Genomic DNA, 22,286 nt, shown 5'->3' with positions numbered 1-22,286 from the left:
TGTTCCTGGAGAGAGAACGGGATTGTTTCGTTCTAAGGAACACAAAAAGGTTTACTCCCAAATGTTGAAGAGAGGGGTGATGAACCCTCGATCTGTTTATTTTAACTTCCTAGACTCGATCAAGGTTAACTTGAGGGAGAAGTTAGCCTTCCTTCAATTCAAGAATTTATGTTCTGAGACGACTGTTGCATATCTAGAGTTGACTGCATTTTTCTATTCGAATCTGTCTTTTCTTGACCAGAATTGAATCTAGTTTACTGTGAGTGATAAAGCTTATGTGGTGGATGTTGACACACAAGCAGACATTATTGGAGTGGAAATGAGTGGTTTTCAACCAATTAGTGTCTCTTTTGGTCAAGTAATGAGATTTTTTGTTAATGACAGATTATTAGAAGGAGGCATCACTTATTCTAGACTATCAGCCTCAAATGTTCTATTGCACAAAGTTGTCATTAATTGCATCAGACCGAAGGTTGCATCAAAAACAAATGTTTCTAGGTTCGAAGCAAGACTCATGTTTGCTATATGCAATGGGATGAGATTTTTACTCCCTCATACTATCCCGATGCACCCCGATGCACATGTACGGGACAGTTATGAAGGATAAAGGACAATTGCCTTATTATGTGCTGGTTACAAAGTTGTTTAGAAATTTTCAGAACGAGTTTCCCGTCTCACTTTGCTCTCGAACTGTTGCTCCTATAGTTATAGGACTGAAGATGATTTCAAAGATGAGGTTGAAGGATCTGAACAAGGCTATTGAGCGCTTGAAAAAGGAGTTCTCTAGCAAAACCAAGGAAGATTTTGCTGGAAGAAAGAGGAAAGGCAAGGAAGTTGTGAAAGAACCTGTAAAGAAGAGGAGATCACTTATCCTGCAGGATGAAGAGGATGACGACGATCTTACAATTTTTGTCATTGCCTTAAAGAATCTTCGAGGTTTTGTTGGTTCTGAGAAACCATTGGAAAGAGAGGAAAGAGAAGAAAGAGACAGAGAAGAAACAGAGCTAGAAGAAGAAGAAGAAACATAGAAGGAAGAAGCAACAAGAGAAGAAGAAGCCGGAGATGAAGAAGGAAAAGGTCATGAGGATGATTCTTACGAGGCGACAATTGCCATATCTTTATCTGAGAATTCAGAAGCAACCGAGAGTGGACAAGTAGGAGTACGTACAGAGAAAGAACATCACTCTCGTTCTGAAAACAAGAAGACTCGAGAAGAAGGAATCATTTCTCCACATGTAGGCAAAGAAACAGGGGGAGCAGTTGAGAAAACATGGACTTCTTCTCCTCTTTTTACAAGTGATGGTATCAATCGATCTCCTGCACACTTAGAAGATGTCTATGCTTCCCAATTTCCTGAAGCTGACATTGAAGAATCTACTCCGAGTCATGGGGTTAGACAAGTTGATGTTCCCTCGTCTCTGAACTCTCCATGAATTCAATTCGCTGAAGCTAGTGCGTAGACTGAACCGAATGCTAACTATCCAATGATGATTGAGCTCCTTTTGGAAGTCAAAGCTCAGCAATACGCCATGGAGATTGAGATTCAAAAACTTCACACTGTGTTGCAATCCTCTTCAGATTTTCACACTAAAAAGGTACAGTCCTTATATACTCAGGTACAAACTTTGAATCAACAAGTATTTGAGACTGTGACCGAGAATGATCAGACTATTCGGATTCTGAAGATTGTTCAAACTCAAGTCGAGAATGCTCATTGCCAAAGGCTTAAGGTTGAGGAGGCGGTGCAGTCCATGGGGATTTCCAACTAGTTTGAATTCCAAGACAACCTTAATTCCATTTATCTCTCTTCTATTTTGACTTTCTCCACTTTTTGCTATTGACAAAAAAGGAGAGAATTTGCAAATTTGAACTCTTGAACTTAACTTTTTGCAGATTTGATTAGTGTGTTTGATGTTTTGAATACTTAAACTCGCAGCAATCTTTGTGGTAGTGATGTTTGTGGACGTAGATGTTTAAATCTTGACGTGTGATTAATCTTTTCAAGATTAACATGTTTTCTGTGGTTGCAGAATCAATGCCATCCAGATCCTTAACTAATTGTTTTTATAAGATATCATGTACTGCTAAGAGTTGTTTTGTAAGTTATAATTGTCACCATCAAAAAGAGGGAGATTGTTAGAGAAAACTCCTCGATGTTTTGAAGTTGACAAAACTTATCCAAAGTCTATTATGAAGAATTTCAGACTTCTATGTCAAAGTCTACTTACTCTGACAAATTCCAAACTGAACAAAAGTGAAGAATAAAGACTTATCCAGATAAGGGATTATCTATTTTTCTTCAAGGGTTCGGTCGTAGAAGTTATATATGGCCTTTTGGATGGAAATCACACCTGCGAGATTGATTATCTTTATTAAAATCAATTTAGATACATCAAATCTTTTTGAAGGCAAGTAAATTTGGAAAGAATCTACTTATGGAAACCAAGATCCCGATTGTATGAGCAAATAAGATTGACGAGTTTTCATCTCAATCTTCAAACAACTTGAGATTTCCTTGATTGATTCTGTCCAACAGGTTGATTGGAAGAATTTCTTTGGAAAGTGCCAACGGTCGAGAAGGCATGAAAGAGTATTTGAGGAGGACTCTCTAGTTGTTCGAAAATGTGTGTGAAAGAGAAATTCCAAAGTTTGAAGCTTCCCACTTTCTTGTTACTTCTTAAACTGAGCTCAAAGTTATACTAAAAAAAAGAGGGATTTATAGTGTGACTTCATGAGAGAGAGGTAGAGTCTCTTCACTGTGAAGTTGAGATCACAAATTGTAAATTCTCTTTTGATTCTTAGTGAAAACCAGCTAGGAGGCTGTCAACATGGAAGAGTGGGTGTAGATTTGATCTAAGCCGAACCACTATAAATTATGTGTTCTTATTCTCTTCCCTGAACTTCTTTATTTTGTTCATAGTTCTATTTAACTGTTATAGTTTGAACTCACTCAAAATCTGTTGTTCTTCAAACTTAGTTTCAAAAGTAAAATATTTTCACTATTCTTTGTGAAAATTATTTTCACACCCATTCACCCCCTTTTAGGTGTTCATACTAGCACTCATAACCCTTTGCTGCCTATCGCTTCAGCACATTGTCGCACGTCCTCTTCTGCATTGATTTCATGGAAAAAAAAAAGATGATGACAAAAAGAGAAATTCTGCATTCCCAATGGTGATGATTGAGAGGGACAGACTCTGAAGAAAGCTCCTCCTCCGACGATGAAGGTGATGATGTCCCTAAACCAGAAACCTCGAAAGAAGAAGAAGAACTTGCAAATAGAAGAGACTTTGATGGACGCTAAGAAGAAAAGCAAACCACCCATCACCATTACTCTTCAACAAATGCAAAAACATCAAATACTTTGGGCACGTATGCCGTCAATTCATAATTGTATATCGCAAATGCAATCTGAGCCTAAAATCCAACTTTTTCAGAGTTGAATCCCTTCATGAACAACATCACTCCCAGTATAGATCACACAGGGGGAGAGAAAGGGAGGAACCTAGTACTTGCAAATGTTCAGGCGGTGGAGCTGGTGACGCTGGGACTTGCCAACCACCATGAGGGTGTTGGAGTCTAGCCTCTTGAGCAATGATCTCGCGATTTTGAGAATGCTTCTATCAATCGGCAGAGCTGTAAGATATACTGAGATTATCTTTACGATATTTTGGATATTCTGGATATTCTGGAGATCTTTAATATTTAGAATATTCTTAATATATTTAATATTATGGATATCTTTATGATTGATTATAATTGATTGTATAATATTTTATTACTGTAAATAGTCTCCCTGTAAAACTTATAAATAGGCTCTTGTATTCCTCATTACAAATCATCAAAATATACAGAAGTTCTTTATTCCTCTATTCTTAACTTGGTATCAAAGCCTCTTTCTTGAGGATTTTTATTTTTTGCAATGCCAGCTGAATAGATCACGTTTGCTCCACGAAGGTGTCGCGTTGCTCTCGTTTCTCCGCAACTTCTGCTGCTTGTTTTGTCACCAACCCAGCCGCCATATGCTATCGACTCGGAACCATCACAGCCATATATTGCAAGTCTATTTCGAACTTATTCAGCTGGTTATATTGACAATACAACACCACAAACAGATTCTACGTCACTCAAAGAATCCAACCAGCCAAATCGCACCGCCAACCAATGCCGCACATGCCCACACGTGCCACCCCAAGCCTCTGCACGCCCACATGTGTCTCACGTGACTTAAGTCGGCCGTGTATTGCTAACATGATCATTACGTCATCCTGATGTCACCTGCCGCCTCATTCGCCACGCCAACGCCACGTCATTGCCACGTCATCTTACTAGAATATTCTAATTTCTATAATTAATAATATATAATTAATTAATACTACTTATTTATTCATTTATTCATCAAATTCGATTGATTGATACGAGTTGATTTTTTGTTACAATAAATTGACAAAACAATAGCTAACCTAATAGCTGCTTCGGCAGCTGCAAAGCCATGTCATCACCACATCACTGCCACATCATCAGTTGACCATTGACAATTGACTAGAGTTGACTAGACTTAACTAGAGTTGACTGAAGTTGACCGATCGATCCCGAGGTATTTCGACGTGCTGATTTCATGATGAAAGCCCTAGTCTCGCGGAGAAGATGAAGAATCCCTCATCTCCTCTTCTTGGGCGTCTCCTGATTTATGAGTAGAGAGGATTGAGAGAAAAAGAAAGGTCGACACAGAGCGAGCGAGAGAGCATAAACATTCGGAGCACCTTCAGTTCAGTCCAAACCGAGCATTAGACGAGGGTCATGTTTTGTCCGATGGCCCGAGAACTGCTCTTTTGTCGTAGCATGGAGACAAGCTCGGTCAATGGCCTCATCCTTCTCTTGTCTCTTTCTCCTTCTCTTCTTTATTCCGCGCGCCTTTTTCCGTTCTCCTCTCACGATGTGGGATGGCCTGTTGGCTTGAAACGCGAATATCATGAGTCGGACAGGGTTCTGCATCAAAAGGCCCCCCCTTGGGCCCATCCTGGGGACCCGACTCGACTCAGCACGAGATTTAGTTGTCATCTTTCAAGGTGTGGCGATATTAGATCCGAATCTGGCCTAGCCCGCCCATTTGGTCAGGCCTACTGGGGGTCTCGAACCTGTCTTTTTTCTAGAGGTGATTTGTTTCTGATTGAGTCGAAAGGGCGGCTTTGATCCCAACGGATCGGAGGTGGGAGCTAAAGTGGTTGGTTCTTCTCAGGATTGATCAAAAGAACCGGCTACTTTTTTCTTTTCTGGGCAAAGAACTTAAAAAGTTATAAAATGCAAAATAAGAAGAAATAACCTCAATCTCGGCAATAATTCTTCCGCATTATACAACTGCAGATCTTTAAGGAGGTCTAGTTCAGTGTCCCATGAGACTTTATTACCGGACACCGTTGAATTGTTTCCTAGTGTCTTAGATCTCAGAATTTTTGAGTCATTCCACATGCATTAAGGATTTTCAGCCGCCACCGGTATTACTTAACGTGGTATTATGTAACGTGATGACCAACTTGCCATACTCGACTATTGACGATGGGCTCTCATTAGGAAATAGTATCAACTGATGTGGGAGCAACTCTTCAAATTTGTGCGAGCGGTCAAAAGCAATTATTTCATTTACATGCATAGTCCAATGTCACACCTCAGTTCATCCACTTCCATCACACAAGTCTCTCTCTTTGGATGGTAAGAATTACAAGCGCCACATTTTACACCTTGTTGGAATTCCAGCAAGGTGTTAGTGAATAACCATTAAAGACTCCCATTGTTGTTGGGAAGGTTACAAAAGAATAACTTCTCTAATTATGTGGGAGTTACAAGTAATAATTATTCCACCATCATATGATAAAACAGTGGAGTAATGGAGAATTATAGAGGAAGACTAAGAGTCTTCTTTCACCTTCTATGAAGAGGTAGGGCTTCTCTCAAGAAAATAACATAGGACATATAAAACACTGAAAAATAGTCCCGTCATTCTAGAGGAACCCAACTCTTACTCAAGTTGTATGAGTTTGCCAATGAATTGTTTACGGGTTTGAAGAAATATTACATGAAGATTGTGGATTTGACTAACAATATAAAGTAGTCCTGTCATTATAGAGGAATTGATGTTGAGACTGCAAGAGATATGTAGTTAAATAATGGTGCTACGTTTCTGCTGCCCATTCTTCAATGTTGGTATCAAAGCGAGTAAAGGACTCTATTCATTGTGAATGTTAGAATCACTAATTTAGAGTTTGGTTAGTAGCATATGAAACTTTTTTTTATATATGTTATTGATTTAATGCTTAACATCAATCAAGAAAGTCTACGTGATAATTAAGTGGGAGTGTGTTTTTAGTCAAGACTTATTAGTTTCCTCCTACAATTTATTTCTACGCATATTAAATTACATATAACGATTGAGTACTCGGGCACAGGAGATGATCAAGAGCATGGCAAATTTTTGATCTTGTGACTTGCATAAAATTTTTATTATGTAATTTAGATTAATGCTGCAAAATAGTGATATGTTCTAATTATTAATATCTTATGCGCATTTCTTGAATGTAGTTGAAAATGGCTGCAAGAAATTTTTTTGATGATATGAACAAGGATGAGAAATCGGACGGCGAGAACTATAACATCTTGCTCTGAAAGATTCAATATCTCCTTGATGAGCAAGAGGTGATGGAAACCCTAGATCGTTGTAATCTTGAAGGAGGTGGCTAGCCTCAATGTCGTCATGATCTTGAAGCTTACCAAAATTGGCGGAAGAAAGATCATTGATCTGGTTGGAGCAATTAAATGTCAAAGCAATTTAAGCAATCTCCAAAACTCTCACTTTGAGCCTCTGCCACTTTGGGTCTACAGCAATCGAGTTTTAATAGAACTATACTATACCGGCATGAAATCATAGCAAAATCCACTAGGAATTTCCTCATTACACGTGGTAGATTAGCGTTAGTGACTTGCATTATCAATTCAATAACCGGCATGAAATCATAGCAAAATCCACTGCCACAAAAATCTAATTCAAAATCATATTTTTCCTCAAAATTCAAAACTCATTGTAAGTGCTAATCTTGTTAGCACTTCTCTCCTTACACATGATAGTTTAAGGTTAATGACTTGTATTATCAATTCAGCAACCATCACCACGAGATGATAGCAATATCCACAGCCGCAAGCATGTAATTCAAAACCCTTTTCTTTTTGGGTCAAAATTCAAAAACCCACTGAAAAAGTGCTAGCCTCCCCCCCAAAAAAAAAAGAAAAGAAAATCAATTCTCCCCAATTCAATTAATATATACTCTCCCCCATGCATCAAATTTGCACATCAATTCTACAATTCAAAGCAATCGGCCGATACAATTTCGCTCGTGATCGGACTCGAGACTGAATTGCATCGCGAATGACACCGATACCGAAGTCAACGACCAATCATTGCAAACACGACTCAGGATGAGTCTCGGGTATTGAGAAAACTCCCACCATGTTTTGAAGTTGACAAAACTTTCTTATTCTTATTCTAAAGAATAATAGACTTCTGAAATCATATCACAAACTCTTGTCAAAGTATATTCATTCCAAAAGTCTTTCCCACTTTAACGTAATCCAAATTGAAACCAAGTCTAGAACGAAGATATAATTAGACTTAGGATTATTGATCTTATGATAAGGATTCAGTATGAACGTTATAGAGATTTATTTTTAATATCTAGCTTTCTAGTGAAGAATCTCACTTACCATTTATAAATACATTGATGGAATCAATTACGAATTGATGAAATCAATCTTGAAGACAAGTTCCTTTTTGGGAAGCATCTACTTATGGAAACTTAGATTCTGATTGTATGGGCGACCAGAATCAACGGATTTCCATCTCAATCTTCAAATGGCTACAAGATTTCCTTAATCAATTCTATCCAACGGATTCATTGGAATAAATTCCTTTGAAGAATGCCAATGGCTAGTAAGGCGTAGATGAGTATTTAAGGAGGTTATTCAGTCTATTTGAGATAGTGCATGAAAATTGAAATTCCAAAGTTTGAAGCCTTTCCAACCACTTGCTCTTCAACGATAGTGCTTACAGATTATATTCAAGAGAGAAAATCACAAGAAGAGTCACTTAGTGAGGGAAAAAGAAATCTTCCACTTAGTGTTCGCACTCAAAACATTGTACTTCTCTATTGATACTTTAGTGAATTTCAACTAGAAGGCTATCAGCGTAGGAGAGTGGACGTAGGTTTGATCTAAACTGAACCATTATAAATCTCGTGTGCAATTTTCTCTTCCCTTACCTCTTTTCAACTTTATCCGTTGCAATTTTCTTTTAAATTTCTCAAAATTCTAATCAATTTCTTATTTGAGTCTGAATTTTCTTCAAAAATTTGGTGGCGCTTTTAGTCAGACTCTAACTTATTCATAGACTTTGCTGGCAACATAATATATTTTGCTTTTAATTGTTAAATTTTTTCTTAAACACTTATTCACCCCCCCTCTAGATAGTATACTAGCATTTTCACCAAGTAATCGAAATTCAACCGTTTTGGAAGAGCAAATCGCTCGATCGATGAGCAGCGGGAGGGAGGAAGAGGGAAGGAGTGACCTGAATACAACGACGGGAGCCAACAAGTTGATCTCCTTGGCCTTGTCCGCAGTGGTCACTAGCGTCCTTGCTTGCATCGTGCGATGATGAGTTGAGGATCGACCCCATCTCTCCTCCAAATCTCTCTCTCTCTCTCTCTCTCTCTCTCTCTCTCTCTCTCTCTCTCTCTCTCTCTCTCTCTCTAGGAGAGAGAATGTATCTAATAGCGTGGGAAAATCCCAAATCAAATCCAAACAAGTCTTGTGTAATTAACTCTAAATATTCTAAGGTCTTCAGAGAGAGAGAGAGAGGGTGAGAGAATCTTTACTTAATTGACTTCACTTTACACGTTATTAAAGGAGGGTTATCATACCCGAATGACATGCACAGGAAATGATATTAATTGTTGAAGAGAATAATGAAATATCAAAAGACATCCTTAATACCTAATAATATCTCCAGTAATATTTTCTAATTATCTTCATGAATATATTTCATTAAGCCCGTCTTGATCTCAAAAAACAGCTTGAGCCAACTTTATTCTCATCTACAATCCAAATTAATTCTTCAATTTGAAACTGTAGATTACCTCCAAATTTTCCGTCACATTTTACAGGTCGTTCTGAATTGAAGTTAGTTTGAGAGTAAGATAATTGTACTCTGGTAAGCTATTTGTAAGATTCCTCTCTCCGCTCTTGGGGCATTGAGCCACCTATCACATAATGCAAAGACCTCTTGGCCCTTTTTATGAATCTTGAATTGGCCCACTGCACTCAAGAATCAAATAGATCGGCGGACTAGATTATAAAGGCATCAAGATGTAATGTGTTTTGATGCCCCTTACTCTTGTATGTCGACTTGGTTTTATTGAAAAAGAGAAAGAGAACACAATCGGGCTGGGTCGACTGATACTTAAGCTCGTATGGTGCGGATTCTTCACTAGCTTTTATGGACCCTTGCTCCAAAGTGTTCCTTTTCAAATCTTCATATTCTTTCTAACCAGGAAAAAAAAAAAAAAAAAAAAAAAAACTACATATTCTTTCTTGGTTTCATTTTGGGATCAACAGCTTTTACTTGCGAAAGGTGACGGCAATTCATGCCCCCATGGCCATTCCATATGGCATATAACATAGTATTAGGGCCTTGAGATTATTGAGTAGGCATTTAGCATACGGTGCCAACAATGGGTTCGTGAAGTAAATGCATAGCGTAGGTATAACTTGAATTGAAGTTATGAGATGAGATTGGCGACATCTCATTATATACTCCAATGTTATTGAAAAGTCATTTAAAAACGGGTTCTTCACCAATTCATGATAATAATAAAAAATTATCATACTCGACGAGTTAGGTTACGAGCTTAATGTCAACACGGTGTCCCTACCAAAGATGTGCCAATATAAGATTCAAAACAGGGGTGGAAAAAGCCATTACATGAAGCAGCTCTCCATTTTAGTCATGATTGCGGTTCCATTTACTGTGCGCCAAAACATCAGTTACCTTGCAATACGAGATGAACGTGTCACGGCCCAAAAGAAAACTGATCCAAGAGGGTTCTAAGGGACGGCCGTGACACATCTATGGATCAAGCGACCCTCGGCTTGTATCCCAGAGACCCAGGGTTTTCTTGAGCCTTATAGAATACTCTTAGGGGCGGGCGATACGGTAATTATATTCGTATGTAATAAATGCGAGTAGTTGGTAGTTGGGGAGATGCAATCTCCATCGTTAGATCGAGAAGAGATCTATGGATATAGTTTGCCTTGTCTTTGTATAAATAAGGGTCTCCTCCCCCCTCATCGTGATCATCCCATTCACAAGTAAATACAATCCAGAGCTTCTCTCTCTAGAGTTTCTCTCTCTACAATCCTTGTGAGTTAAGTGTGAAAAAGGCTGACTTGGGAGAAATTCCTAAGGCCACACAGGCAAGGGAACGTTAGATCGATCGGCCCGTGACAAACGCATGTGTGTTAGGTGAATGTAGTTGATCAAAAGCTGTGAACTAAGGTTTATCATTCATCTCTACTCAATTGGAGACATGCATGATTTTTGAGCTGTAACTAGGATGGGGGCGAGCTTGGAGAGGAGAGGGCTTCCCTTGGACCGCTCATTGTGCAATGCATGGTGTTAAAATACATCTCGAATTTGTACCCATCGTACGAAACTTGATCCGAGTAAAGAATGCTGAAAAATACCAAAATTATTTGCCGTTGAAGCGACGATTAATAATGGATAAGTTGGCTTTGAATTGGACGCAAGTTTGTTGAAGCACATTCTGTATAAGAATAGGAGTCTGTGTTCTCAAACCGAAAAGCCCAACATGGACTTTGTGTTGACTTGGGCTCGCCAGCGTGCAAAGAAAGAATAGAAAGGAAATTAAACTCTACTATAAGTTGGCCACATTGACCAACCTATATATTTAGGTTGGGAGTCTTCATGCAACGGAGAGTCGTTTTTGACAAGGGTGTGCATTTTCTTGAAGCGCCCTATATCGAGTGCTTGAAAATGGACTTTTTGTTCTTATTCGTGAAATCACATCCAAGAAGATTTAGTGTTCAAGCCAATTAAATCTTGTTTTTTCTCTTTTCTTTTCTTTATTTTTTTCTTCTTCTTCCTTGGTTTTCGCTGGTCCTCGATAGTGTTCAAGCCAATTAAATCTTGTGAGTTTAAGGCTCCATTCGTCTTGCGAAAAATGTGACATTTTTTAAAATTATTTTCCAAGAAGTCATTTTCCTGGAAAATAACCATATATTCTGGTGTTTGACTGAAATTTGAAGACAAATAGAGATTTCCTTCATAGACTCATTTTCAATTTTTTTGTTATTTTATCTTTTCAACTGATTTTTAAATTTATTTTTTTATTTTTTCTCTTTTTTTTCATTATTTTTTCTTCTTCCTTGGCCTTGGTCGATCGCCGACCAGCCAAGGCCAAGCAAGAAGGAAAAAAAAAAAAAAAAGGAAAAATAATTAAAAACTCAATTTTTAAAAATATAAAAAAGAAAAGGAAAAAAAAAAAAAGTAAAAGTAAAAGTAAATGTGTTTGATGAGAGAAAGCGAGGTGAAAGAAGATATGGAAAAATTAAAAATATTTTTCCCCATTTTAAAAGACTTTTTTTTTCCATTAATGAAAAATATTTTCCTTAAACAATTTATTTTCCATGAAACGAACACTAATAAATTTGGAAAACATTTTCTTGGAAATGATTTTCCATGAAACAAATGGAGCTTAAGATCTATTTAATTTCTGCGAGATTGAAAGTTTGTGTCACGAGGAATTTCAGGGCAAAACACTAAGTAAGATATTATGTGTAATTGTGGCTTCAAAAATACTGAGAATGTTTGAGTAACTCGAGTGTGATTATAATCTCCATTGTATCGTTTCATCCATAGTAGAATTCATTATTGCTCACTTCGTGGATGTAGATCACTACAATCGAACCACATAAATTTGGTGGTCGATCTACTTTCTTTATTTTGTCTATTATACTGTTCGATTACTTGCTTTCCACAACACACGGCTCACATGCTGCTAATAGATATTATTGCGTCTAGAGATTTGGCATTCAGATATGCTGCATGCATCTCGCCATTGATTCTTCTTTGAAGGTTTTGCATTCATGGTTCAGTTTTCACGAGAGAGAGAGAGAGAGAGAGAGAGAGAGAGAGAGATGGTTTTTCAGTAGGTATATTCTTACATGAGGAGGATAATGTTACCTTGTCTAAGGAAAAAAGGAAACACATTGACTTTCCTTTATCTACCTAGTAGAATACTATGTTGGGATGATTCTCTTGTTTCATTAAAAGAAAAAAAGTTGTGCTGGTAGAAATTTGAAACATCTCATCTGTGTTAAAAAACTATAGATTAGATAAGTTACCAAGCACCCTGTTGTCTGGTAACTTATTTGTTACAAAATTATTAGAATTTTTTTACAATTTACAAGTTATCAAGTTCTCTCACCAACTTTTACTTATCATCCTTACTACAAGCCTAAATTTACTTAACTCCCATATAAATTTGTTAGTCTTTCTTTTGATTATTTTCCAACTTTTCTCCAATTATAATAACCAACTTCTTTTGGGTTACTTCTCGTTTAAATTCTTACTAACTTTTATTTTTTTTTTTATTTTTTTCTAATTGATCAACTCTTGTATCATTTCCCCACTTTTTGAAAGGTGAGGGAGCTCTTAGCACAAATTAGTAAATTTTAGCAGATTTTTCAATCTAAGTTTATTTTTCAGATCCGACTTCCCAAAAACAATGTCGTTTAAAAGACCCATCTATGGTGAATTTTCATGAGGAATCAAGTCATACATCAATCATCCAAATTGTTTACCAAATGTGTTTCCATGTTCGTAATTATTTAGAATATTGAACATAAGCCAACAAAGGAAACATTGGTCGATATTTTTTATGACATAAAAACTAATTAGAGATTAACCATTATGATTTTTTTGAGACACAAAATTTAATTAAGGATAAATGTAGCACTGATTTTCTGGTATTAGACCAAAGTTGACTAACTCAAATAACAGTTAAGAATCCAAACTTAATTGATAACTCACTTGGAGAAAAGTTTGATAAATCACTTGATTAAAGTTAGTAATTTCATATAAAAGTTAAAAAAAATTAAAATGTTGTGCGATGAACTCAAGTTTAGAAATGAAGTGTTTAAACTCCTTTTATTATGAAAGTTAAACTAGGGGTGAATGGCAACTATATTTTGGCTAAGTTCAAGAGAGAGATGGATGTGGATCGATGTCGTCATGTCACCGGCAAACTTTTTTTTGTCATACTCATCTTTTTTTTTTTTTTTTTGAAAAAAATCTTCTTTTTCTTTTTGAAGAGTTGCTCCATGGAAGGGGAAAAGTTGACCGTATGGAGTCTTCCCTCAGTCGGCAAGCACGCAAATCCTTTTCTTTTTTTTTTTTTCCATCTTTTTCCTAATTGGACGGTTCATATTAATTTTTCCCGTGATTGCATATTGGAAATAGTCAAAAAATTTAAAGGTGTTGGTGATAATGAAACCAATGAACTCTCCTTTGGATGGTAATTGGCAAACCTCATTTTATTTGTATTATTATAGAAATCTTATCTAATTACTCACGACGACTTGTGAAACAACCATACCTTGATTAGACAACACCATTGGACATTATCCCCCTTTAATTGTTTTTTTCTTTTTCTGTCATTTTCCTTTTGAATTTGTTTACCTTTGAATTTCTAGAGTTTTTGCCATCAAAATTTCTTATTCATCAGTTTTTCCTATGGGACAATGCTTTTGATTACTTTTTCTTTTATCACCTAACCATTTGTCTCATGGAAAAAAATTTCAAGTGTGAAGAATTTAAATCTAAAAAGAACTACGTGATCTAGACGTCCAATTTTCCTTGGTCATGACTTCAATTGCAACTTTTTTGGGATAGTAATAGGCAAACCTTTTTTTTTCAACTCTAGTTTTGTGTGCCTTGTTTTATTTGTATTATTATAAAAATCTTATCTAATTATACACAACATGTGAAAAATCATGGTTAAAAATTAAAGACTTTCGTTATTTGGTTTCTTAATAAATGGTTAAATCGACACTTTTCAACATAATCCCCTGTTTAATTTTTTTTCTTGTCATTTTCCTTTTGGATTTGTTTACCTTTGGGCTTATGGAGTTTCGCCATCAAGATTTCAAATTTATGCCTTTTTCCTATGGCTTATTTTCTTTGTAAACTAACCATTTATATTATGGCAAAAATTCAAGCGCCACAAATTTTAATCTAAGTGTGGTGCCATAGTACTTCCATTTTCTCTTGATGTAGAATTACTTGATATTGATGTCCATATTTCTGTGGTTGCAACTTTAATCGCATTCTTTTCATTTTACCGGTTTTTTCGACATTTGAGTCTATTGGTAAATTTATTGCTTTTACCTTGATATATAATAACTTTTGGTGCTACATCAATATCAGTTTGAATTGGAAGTTTATTAACTTTTTCTTTTGGTGCGTATATTACAATTTGGTAAAATCCAAAATTTCGTGAAATAATTTATAAAAAAAAAAAAAAAAAAAGGATCTTCCCATGCGACTGACCTCTATCTACCGACCCAACCACGATACTCATGGCACCTTTCCTGAACGCGATGCGACAGAAAGATCACTAAACAACAAAACAGCGACATCCGACACCCACCCTCGTCCGTTGCAGATCTCTCTCTGTCCCTCTTCCTCTCTCAGACAGTACTCCATTTTCTCCAACCCCCGTCAACCCAATGATCAACACGTGGTAGGCCCACCTGTCAGTTTTTTTTTTTTTTTTTTTTTTCAAATCCTACTCTAATCCTACTCTACACTCACTTACAGACTCGCGCCACGCTTCGCAGGCGTGAGCCACAACCCACTCGCGAAATTTACGCGTCCCTACCCCCATCCCCGAGGAGGTGGGGATTAACCCTCACCCCCCCTTCCATGTTGGAAGGGTGGCCACTGGGGCGAACCCCCAGTGGTTCACCTGTCAGTTGAAAAGGGGGCCCCCCGGGGTGCGTGGGTGTTGGGGTTGGGAAGTGGGTAGAAAATATTAGGTGTATTTAATATGCCATGTAGGACGATACATTAAACCATGCAATGATCAACACGTGGTAGGCCCACCTGTCAGACGAACCACGTCGAGTGCCCGCCCAAGGAGAGGCACCTCGGCAGTGAGTATTCCTCCTCCGATCAGATCGATATTAGAGTTTTTCTCCTCCTGCTGCTGCTGCTGCTGCCGCTGCTGTTTTTGATGCGCTTGTGGCGTGGATGGGATGTGAAATGATCGTGGATTGGCGGTTCTTGTCTTATTGCAGAGATTGCCTTCGCGACCTCGGCGGTTCGCCCGCGGGCTGACGTCGCCTACTGTATCCAGGCCCTCTCCAGGAGGCTCACCAAGACGCACAATTGGACGGTACGGATCGGTTCCTTAATTTGTATTTGCTCGGATCGGATGCTGTCTAGTTCGATGTGGTTCGGCGTGGATCTATGCGTTGTTTGGATTGGAAAACGACTGTTCTTTACGGTTACTTAGCCTGATTGGTTTTGTATATAACTACTCATTGTGCAGCGCAGCACGTAGTATATTCTACTGTAATGAACTTACGCTGACACTGATGCTAATGATGCCACTGCTGCACTTACTTACATGTAAACCTCGAATGTATTGGATCGTGGCTTCAGATTGATTTTAATTGAGAGAACAGAGTTTGAGAGCGTAGCTTTTGAGGTGGATCGTATTGCACTTTGAAGGTTTTGTTCTAGCTTGAAATGGTAGCCGTTTCTTCTTCGTAGGCTTTGTGATCTTAATGCAGCGATCAATATAAGGCTTGGATTTTTTTTTAATTAAATAGCAGCAACTTATGTTGTTCGACACTCACATTCACCTTGAGCGAATAATCCATCATGAGATCTTTGTGTTGCCTTCACAACTGAAGGATTGTACATAGTCGTTACTGCATTCTGAGCTTTCATGATGGAGGAGTGGGGAGAAAGATGTCGAACTGGTCTAGCTCGGGCTTGGTTTTGTATGAGATCTATTTGCAACATCTGTGTGCATCTAGACGTAACCTGAGCTTGGCTGGTTAACTTTTTTAACTCTTGTAATTGAGACCTCAGAAAAGTTAAGAATATATACCGTACTTCATTCGGCAAGAATAAAGCATTCTACAGAAATTTCGGTTGATATGACCCTGTGTTCTCTCAGTGACTCTTATCTTCCACAAGAGCTGCCTCAAATAGTCGTCACTTCTATGTTATTTTTGTGTTATTATGTGTAATCTCTCTGTGCACCGTGCGAGGGCCTGATATGTTGAGAAGAGGCACTGATGCTGATAGAAAGAGATGCAAATGGTGTGGGTTAGTTGTTGAACATAAAGGAAATAACCCTTTGTGAGCATGCGTGAAGAAAGTGGATTACAGGTGTGAAGTTTTGAAGGAGAGGTGTGTAACCGGAGATTAGTTGTGGTGTGAAGGTGGGTGGTATAGTATTTTTTTTGCATTGTTTCACCTTAACGTAGGTTTTCATGTAGGGGCAGAAGCAGAAATTGAACTAACTAAAAGTGAGATCAAAGCAGTTTTTCTGGTTATATTAGTGGGTATTACAATGAGGAACTTATGTTTTTTGTGATGAGCTAATCTCTAATTTACTGGTAGTCTCAGTAAAGGAAAACCTTCCTACTTATCTCTACTGATTTGCGTCTTTCACAAGTGCTGATTTTTTAGCAGTCAGCATGTACTTTTGGAAGTTTGAATTCTATTACAGTGAGTGTTCACTTGTATATTATGAATGACCCAATGTCTTTATGAAGTCTTGAAGTTAGTTTGATGTGAATTTTCGTTTTGTATACAGTTTTTTGATGTTACATTTCATTAACCTGCTAATGTTCTTGAGTTCTTCATGCTCTAACAGGTGGCACTGAAAACACTGATAGTTATTCACAGACTCTTGAGAGAGGGAGATCCTACATTTCGGGAAGAGCTTTTGGCTTTTTCACAGAGGGGACGAATTCTTCAGCTTTCTAATTTGAAGGATGACTCAAGTCCCATAGGTTTACCCCTCTCTCTCTCTCTCTCTCTCTCTCTCTGATGGCATTACCTTGTCTTTAGCTGAATTTGACACACAGAGACTGACCAATTTGTTAAGATGACTAATATCATGTTTCTCCCTGTCTTTTGATGCGTCTCTGTTCATAATCAAGTTTGGCGAAGTTGGATTGCTACATGAGGGTATTCTTTTTGGTGTATTGCTGGACACGCAACCTCTACCCATTGTGCATCCTTTTGGGAGGAAAATTTGGTACTCCCCATCAAGAAAATGCAAATTGTGCAATTCTAGATCCATCAACAGGAAAAAAAAATTTACTCTTATTAGCTATTCCCCCTTTCTTTCCAGTTCAGACAGTGCATAAATTGCTACTTTAGTGGAGATACTAACAACCCCAATTAATCAAAAGGAGGCGATGTTAATGGCGAACTTGTGTGCCTTTAAGTTTTGGTAGCGCATTTTCAAGGTATTGTCATACTTAGTTCTTCAAGATCATGCTGTTAGTATAATGCAAGGCCATCAGCCTCAAGCTTCCGATGGGAGAGCTTTTGCAGCACCCAGATCGGGAAAGGCTGATGGCGTGCATTAACTAACAAGGTATTTGCAGCTTTCTGAGGAGATGAACTATTCAAACCTCTTATCACTGTTTTGATTTTTCTTTTATCTTTTTTACTATTAATCACTGTAGTGGTTGGTCCTCTATTTTGGTTGCATGAGACTCTATACTAACATCATGCATTATTTTGTATTGTGTTTATGTTCTATAGTTTAGAATCATGGATTGATGAAGTGTCTGGTGGCCCTTGTCTCTGTGTTCGTTTCTATAGGATATCAACAAAGATAATCATCTGTAGCCTATCTTGTTGAATTTTGATTAAGCACAATCAATATTCTTTTATAGTCAAGTGTGCTCATGAAAGTTTAGGGCATGTTTGTTTGGACTTAAGTAAAAGCAAAAGGTATTTTTTTATTTTCCGCCAAAATTTAAAATATTTGTCAAATTTTAAACTATAATGAAAAATCTTAAGTGAGTCTATGTGCCATCATTAAAGGGCTGTGAAAATTAAAGGAGTTTCAGATTGAAAGAATCAAAGTGCGTGAATTTTAGATTAAGCAATAAGTAAATGTCAATCCAGATTGGTCCTTAATATCTGACATTGTATATTTTATGCAGTTGCATGCTTTTGTGCAATATGAATCCATCAATGTAGCTGAGAAAACAGTGAGTACTCCCTCTATCAATAAGATGAATCATGATGTATAATGTTCTCATCATAATTAAAATGTACATGTCCTATTATTGCATGTTGAAGAGCTAAATGATGAGGGGAACTATAGAAGTGGCCTAAGGGTTCGTTTAATGCATAGACACAGGGTATGTGTTCCTCTTTTTCTTCTTTAGTTGCACGAAAGCATTAGTTTCCAAATTTATGTAAATCCATGGTAAAAAAAGGTAGCCATCATTTTGAAAATCGAAAAATGACCACATTCAAAAGCTGCCTGTCCCTTTTTTGGCTGAATAAATGGCACTTACAGGTTGACAATGTCTGTGATGTGAAAAGAAATGAAATCATGCAAATGAAATCATGCATAGAAAGTCACTGATAAGAACTGACATTTTCTACTTAGGAATATAGGGTCTGCTCATCCTGCTTTTGATGCGACTGAATTAATGCTACTTGCATGTTCACAGTATGTGGTGCAAAAAAAATTTGAATGAATGTGACTGTAAAAAGATTAACATTTTTCTGTAGAATCAGTGTTACCTCAGTGCAGTTGGGATGGCAGATTTCTTATAGCTAAAAATCTTTCTAGTTGAAAGCCTCTAATGTACGCTTGACTTCACTTCTCATTCTATGCATGGTAATTTCTACTGCGGTCTTGCTGAAAGCTGGGTGACAAAGACTGGGGATCTTCACTTCATACTGTGTTATGTGCATGCATTTGAGATTTTAATAAAAATATTGATTGAAGATTTGTTTGGGTTTAATGCACTCTGCTAAACTGTGATAATTCATCTTTGTTGGTTTTTCCCGCTTCTAGGCAAAACCCTCTCAAGCACGGGGAAGAAGGGACATGATGGAGAAGAACCCTGGGAAGAAGAAGATGCTTCTATATCTGAGCAACAACCAGAGCAACAACTTGAGGAGTCTTTTGAGCAATCTGATGCTCACTTCAAGGGGAATATGGTGAGTGTTGTCTCAATCTTAAAACTAAAATGATGCCAAATTAAATCGCAAATTTGGACCTTTGGTTAGACTTCTGTATGGCAGCGCTATTGGTTGAGCATCAGTTTGAAAACTTGGATTCCATGACAATGCAGGGGAAGGGCAGAGCCGAGGCTGAGTCCGGGGAAGAGGACGTAGAGGAGGCCAATACCATCAGAATAATCGGGGAAATCATTCGGGGGCTCTTCTTTGAACAGTCTCACCAGTAATGAGAATGCAATTGTGGCGAAGCAGCCTCTGGGACCTCGCATGCCAGATGGAACAAGAGGATTCGCGATGGGTTGTGGGAAGCGAGTCTCAGTTAAGTACCACATGACCACGTCATGTGATATCATCATCTCTGTGTGTTTGTCTTCAGCTGATAGATATCACTCTCTTGGAAGTATTTCTTTGGATTAACTGTGCACCTTAGAAATTTACATGCTTTTACTCCTGCGTCTTTGCTGTCATTTAATGAATGCAAGCATTGTGATAGGTTACATAAGCACATCAAAAAACGATGGTGGTGGATGTTTAACATTGAGATGTCCTGATCCATCTTGTGGTTCTGCAGTCGGTCAAGACATGATAAATCTATTAGCGCCTAAAGAAGATAAGAAAAAGTATTCTCAATATCTTCTTCGCTCGTACATTGAAGACAATAGAAAGGTATATGTGCAACCGTATTCTTTTTCTTTGTGTGAAGTTTTTCTTTTTCTTTTTTAAGTGTGATAATGACTTTGCACTACTGGGTGCCTATTATATGAAATATAATTTCCTTTACCTCATTTTCCTACTGCCAGACCAAGTGGTGTCCTGCCCCTGGTTGTGAATACGCTGTAGAATATTTTGCTGGCCGTGAAGGTTACGATGTTTCCTGCCAATGCTCTTTCAACTTTTGCTGGAATGTAAGCTTCGTTTTGGAAATTTCTTGTATCAATATGTAGCAAGTAGTGTGTTGACATACTTTTGATTTGATCTGCTGCAGTGTACAGAGGACTGTTCAGTAGAATGTGGCACTGTGGCACAGTGCATCATGAAGAACAGTGCTGAATCTGAAAACATGAACTGGTGCAGATAACTTTAAGCATGTAGAATTTGCCATCATTTGGGTTCTATGACAATGGTGTACAACAGATTGTGTGGTCTTTCCTCTTTCAAGAAACAAGACTGTTTTATGTTACTTACTTACTAGGTTGGACATAGATAGTCCTATTTGGGCATGCTTTTATTAGCAGTATGAGATATTTGATGGCCTAAAGGGCTATCATATATGGTGTAACCTTTGGACCTTCTAAAATCAACCAGTCGACTGCATACAGGAGTTCCACAATTATGTCCTTTCTGTAGTTAAATTTGGAATCCTTGGAATTTCTTAATAGATGGATATGCTTGTTCTTGCTATCATATGGTTAGATTCACATATTTTCTCTGGAGGAGATCCAATAATGCTAAATTGGATGATTTGTCTAGAGGATAATGATGTCACCCATGTCAGTTTGAAGTTTGAACATACAGCAATTCTAAATGTGTCATTTCTTTTTTCTTATTTTAGGAAAAATACTAAGTTTAGCCACTGCAATTCTCCTTTTGATTTATTTATGCATGTTGATTCGAAAGGCAAACCTGGACGGTGGACTTACCAAGAATATGATCTTCCAGTGCATATGGCATTGGTTGGTTGTTTTAAGGCTGTTGGACTATTATTTGTTGATTTATTTAAGTTCATAGAGTACTATTGGGAATCAAGAATTCTCGGAGCTTTTTTCCCATCACAAACACGCTCTCCTTTTATTGAAAAATTGGTGGCCCTCTTTACTTCAGCTGCAATGTAGTTTATGTAGATACTTTTCTTAACAGCCTCTGGTGTGACTTCCAGAAGGAGCGCCCATGTGTGCACAGAGACATGCGTTTGACATTCTTACATCTGTTTTTGTTGCTACAGTGTGACCAGAAACTACTTTGACAACCTCGTGAGAGCATTGGAGAATGGGCTATCAGATGTGGATTCCCATGGTGGTTGTAGCAGGGCAGCGAGCTCTAAGAATGGAGGGAGCAGCAAGGCAAGCAGAGGTAGTGGAAGGGGAAAAGGAACTACCAGCACTCGAGTTGGTTCCAGCCGAACCGATGACCCGTCTCACTGGTCCTGCAATCATTGCACGTATGCTAATGTTAAATCTGCAACCACTTGCCAGATTTCCCAGCTTTGCCGATGAGGGCAATGACAGGAAAATCTACAAAGAAGGATGGTTTTCACCAGAAACACGACTTTCATGGACAAGGAACTAGTTCAAGCGCATGGGCAGTGTCCTATAATTTGTAATAATTGGTATGAATCGTTCAAGTTCGCAGTGACAAATCAATTATTAGGAGGCTCAACTGTTGGTGTGGTGTGCTGACTGATTAAAGCACGAGCAGCAGCAGCTTTTGGCTTGTGTTTATTGTTGTTGTGTGTTGATGGTGGCAGCCTATAATGCCGGCCCATGTATATAGGCTGTAGGGTTTCATCCTCAGTACCGTACTACTTCGGCAAAGAGAAAGAAATAGTGCCTGTCACCAATCATTTAATATTTCATGTATTTGCTGCTGGAAGAGGCAAATGTACTCCATTTGTCTTATATTTCGCATATTACTTTGTCTATTGGAGTTCATCTAACCATTTTTTTTAAAGGAATTACTTCAGAGTTTGTATTCGGTTGGATGCGTGGGGGCGCTCTCACTCCAGACTGTTTTTACTCAAGACGGTTCGCAAAACCAAAAGGATGATTCTGCTTGTGTATGATGGCTTCAAACAGATAATTTTTCTGAAGTAGAATTGTAGTTCTCATAATGAACGTGCACAATCAACGAACGCATGGGTTCAGTCATTCATTACATGAAAAAGCAATGTACTTTTAATGGGAACATGACACGTTTGTTTGTGGAC

At 37.9% G+C, this 22,286-nt stretch overlaps 1 protein-coding gene across 1 annotated transcript; it reads left to right on the top strand.

Annotated features, from left to right (window-relative positions):
- Positions 1-575: 575 nt before the first annotated feature.
- On the top strand, positions 576-22,047 carry LOC104449796. The gene is made up of 10 exons (XM_039306023.1): positions 576-936; positions 1,579-1,747; positions 15,224-15,279; positions 15,424-15,521; positions 17,019-17,157; positions 19,197-19,342; positions 19,477-20,029; positions 20,164-20,268; positions 20,349-20,431; positions 21,306-22,047. The coding sequence occupies exons 1-7, from the start codon at positions 576-578 to the stop codon at positions 19,588-19,590; spliced, it is 1,083 nt and encodes a 360-aa protein (XP_039161957.1). The 3' UTR covers positions 19,591-20,029; positions 20,164-20,268; positions 20,349-20,431; positions 21,306-22,047.
- The last annotated feature ends 239 nt before the right edge of the window (positions 22,048-22,286 follow it).

The sequence above is a fragment of the Eucalyptus grandis genome, chromosome 2 (genome assembly GCF_016545825.1).
Source record: "Eucalyptus grandis isolate ANBG69807.140 chromosome 2, ASM1654582v1, whole genome shotgun sequence".
Classification (NCBI taxonomy): domain Eukaryota; kingdom Viridiplantae; phylum Streptophyta; class Magnoliopsida; order Myrtales; family Myrtaceae; genus Eucalyptus; species Eucalyptus grandis.
The sequence above is the reverse complement of the archived record's forward strand: the minus strand, read 5'-3'. Positions and strand labels throughout refer to the sequence as shown.